Source organism: Frankliniella occidentalis, unplaced genomic scaffold (genome assembly GCF_000697945.3).
Source record: "Frankliniella occidentalis isolate FOCC.00 unplaced genomic scaffold, Focc_3.1 Scaffold32, whole genome shotgun sequence".
NCBI lineage: Eukaryota > Metazoa > Arthropoda > Insecta > Thysanoptera > Thripidae > Frankliniella > Frankliniella occidentalis.
Window position 1 is genome coordinate 1,350,495 of NW_026267162.1, and position 2,492 is coordinate 1,352,986.

The 2,492-nt window shown below is 56.1% G+C and overlaps 1 protein-coding gene across 3 annotated transcripts in view; it reads left to right on the plus strand.

Moving 5' to 3' along the window:
- LOC113210479 (zinc finger protein 135) overlaps positions 1-2,492 on the plus strand; it is a 177,425-nt gene that overhangs the window by 171,524 nt on the left and 3,409 nt on the right. For all 3 annotated transcript variants that reach the window (XM_052265873.1, XM_052265874.1, XM_026428494.2), the window contains one exon: positions 1,328-1,490. In XM_052265873.1, the coding sequence (XP_052121833.1) occupies positions 1,328-1,490 (163 nt within the window). The remainder of the gene's footprint in view (positions 1-1,327; positions 1,491-2,492) is intronic.

Consider the following 2,492-nt stretch of genomic DNA (forward strand, 5'->3'; position numbering starts at 1 on the left):
CCCCCCCTTTCCTCTCTCCACCTCTTCGACTTCATCCTGCTCCTCCCCCTCGTGCTCCTCCTGCCTTCTTTGTTTTCTTTATTGTGCATGTCTCTATTACCGTCTAATGGTCAAGACCATTCGATTGGGGCAGCGCGGCGTACCTTGGCTGCATTATAACTTGTTTGCCTCATCGGCCGCCTAATTTATGCCGTGTATTGGTTATGAAAGCCGTTCTCCCGATGGAGGGAAAAATAAAGACAGGCAAGGCATTCCCCCGTTACGCGAGGAATGTTCAGAGAACGACATATTTTGTAAAACAATGCCAATCGCTGTCGGTAAGAAAAATTTGGTATGAAATCTGTGTCGAGCTCTGTCAAAAAGCAAAACAAAAGGACTTTTTCGTTTTTATTAAAATTACACAGCCATAGAGACATTATGCTTCTGCCGACCACCACCATCAGATTTGCGAGGGAACGGCATGGAGATTGACTCTCCTCCCCACTCGGGGTCGTTATTCTGGCGCTACGCTACGCCCCGGCTGTAACAAGCCGTCTCGATGGGGGGAGGGAAGGGGGGCACGCCACGCCACGCCCGGCTACACGAAAATCGCCCAAAATCAGACCACGCTGCACACAACACTGCTCACCGCAGGCAGAGCGGCGGCGGCGGCGGGCGCGTGGGGGGCCCACCCGTGAGCCGGGCAGAGCCGGGCGGACACGGCCTCCTCCGCCCCGTGTGGGGCCGGTGGGGCCCGCCAGGCCCCCACGCCCCGGCGGCGGTCACTTCGGGTCAGTCCGGCGCTGCCGACCGCCGGCGCTGCCCCGCCCGCCCTCATCGGCCCCATCGGCCGCTGGACGTCGATGACGTCACCCCCCCTCCTCTTACCATTTCTCTCCAGTGTCCAGTCCAGAACCCTTTTCGGCCGCCGTGGACAGCCCGCGAGGTAGGCAGCGCGAGACAGACAATGCTCTCGGGAACGTTGGGTTGCCTACCTCGCCGGCGCTTGCACCACACCCGTGAACGGACCGTCCGTGAGCGGTCTGCTCGTAGGGAAAGACAAGACTACCGAATCTCTGCGTCGTTTATTTCACTTATTTCAAATTTTTATTTCAAACTATAACTCTTTGGTTTGATCTTTCTATCGACAATGGAGATTTCGGTTGGAAGTGCTCGGTGGCTGAAAATGATTACACGCTGCGGTGGAGGAATCTACTTTCTGCTTGGAAAACCAATCACCTTTTGCCGCCTTACTTTTAGTTCGCAAGCCGTTCTAAGCGTTCAGTAGGCGCTTTTTAATAATATTCCTTCTGTGCATTGACTGTTCTCCCTCCCCGTGTGCCTGCAGTGAAGCCGCCGGAGGTGTGGGGGCTGCGGGACGTGACGCTGCGCGCGCGGCGCCGGCTGCGGCTCGTGTGCAGGACGCAGGGGACGCCGCTGCCGGCCGTGCTGTGGTACAAGGACGGCGTCCGGGTCACCCCGAGCAGACGGGTGCGCGTCCAGCACAACAAGTAAGTAAGCATTGCGCGTAGGATGGCGAGGTGATTCCTGCCCGAATAAACAGAATAACTAGTATCTCATCCCCAAAATTGACGATTATCCTTAAATTCGTAGTTTGAAGTGTAGGCTAGAGATTAGGATTGTGCTTCCTTACCCACGAGACGGTGGATAATGTAATGTTTGTTACGAGCCGCTTCGCTGGCTGTGAGGAGTAAGCGGAGCTCCTCGTCCCCGTCTGTCGGCACCGAGTCCCCGCCGGTCCCCGTCCAAGCGCCTCACCTACATACCGACTCACGCACAGGTGCGACGGCCACCCCCGCAGACGCCCGGCCCCGCCAGGTCCCGCCCGCCCCGCCACCCCTCGCCACGCCCCGCCCTGCCCAGCCGGTTCAGCCCGAAATATTCCCCAGCCTTGGCCGGTTGAGTTGAGTGTGGCCCAGGGCGCCCAGAGCAGCACACACAGAGGCGGCCTCCCCCAACCTGAGCAACAGGCTCTCCTTAACTTTTTTACGCTATGGCCGTAAGATTTTTTTTTGCTATAGCTCTAAACCCAGCCCACGTAGAAGAGCTGCATACTATGTGCGATGTATATTTTGTGTCCAATCTAAAAAGCGCCTAAAACGCGTGTCGGCGCCTCATATGCGCGTACATGCGCCTAAAATGCGCGTTTCAGATGGGACATATAATACGGTTTGAATGCAGTCTGCTCCATTTTGCTACCTGGGAGCATTTGAATAAACAAGTAAATAGAGGGGATAGTGTGACATAACTGGCGAACTCTTTTATCCCGGCCGATTGCATGCGATGCAATTTGACTTGGTCGCGCGCACGCACCCCGCACGGAAAAAAAGAGCTAAAAAAGTGACTGGCCAAAGTGTCTTAAACAGGTACCTGTCCTCGCCCAGCGGTTTTGTCCGGGTTCTACCTTTGATTGGCTTCGTTGATCGGCTGAGTTGTGTGGGAACGGGATTTCCCCGCATAGCATAGCAACTCTTCCCCGTTCTCATTTGCTC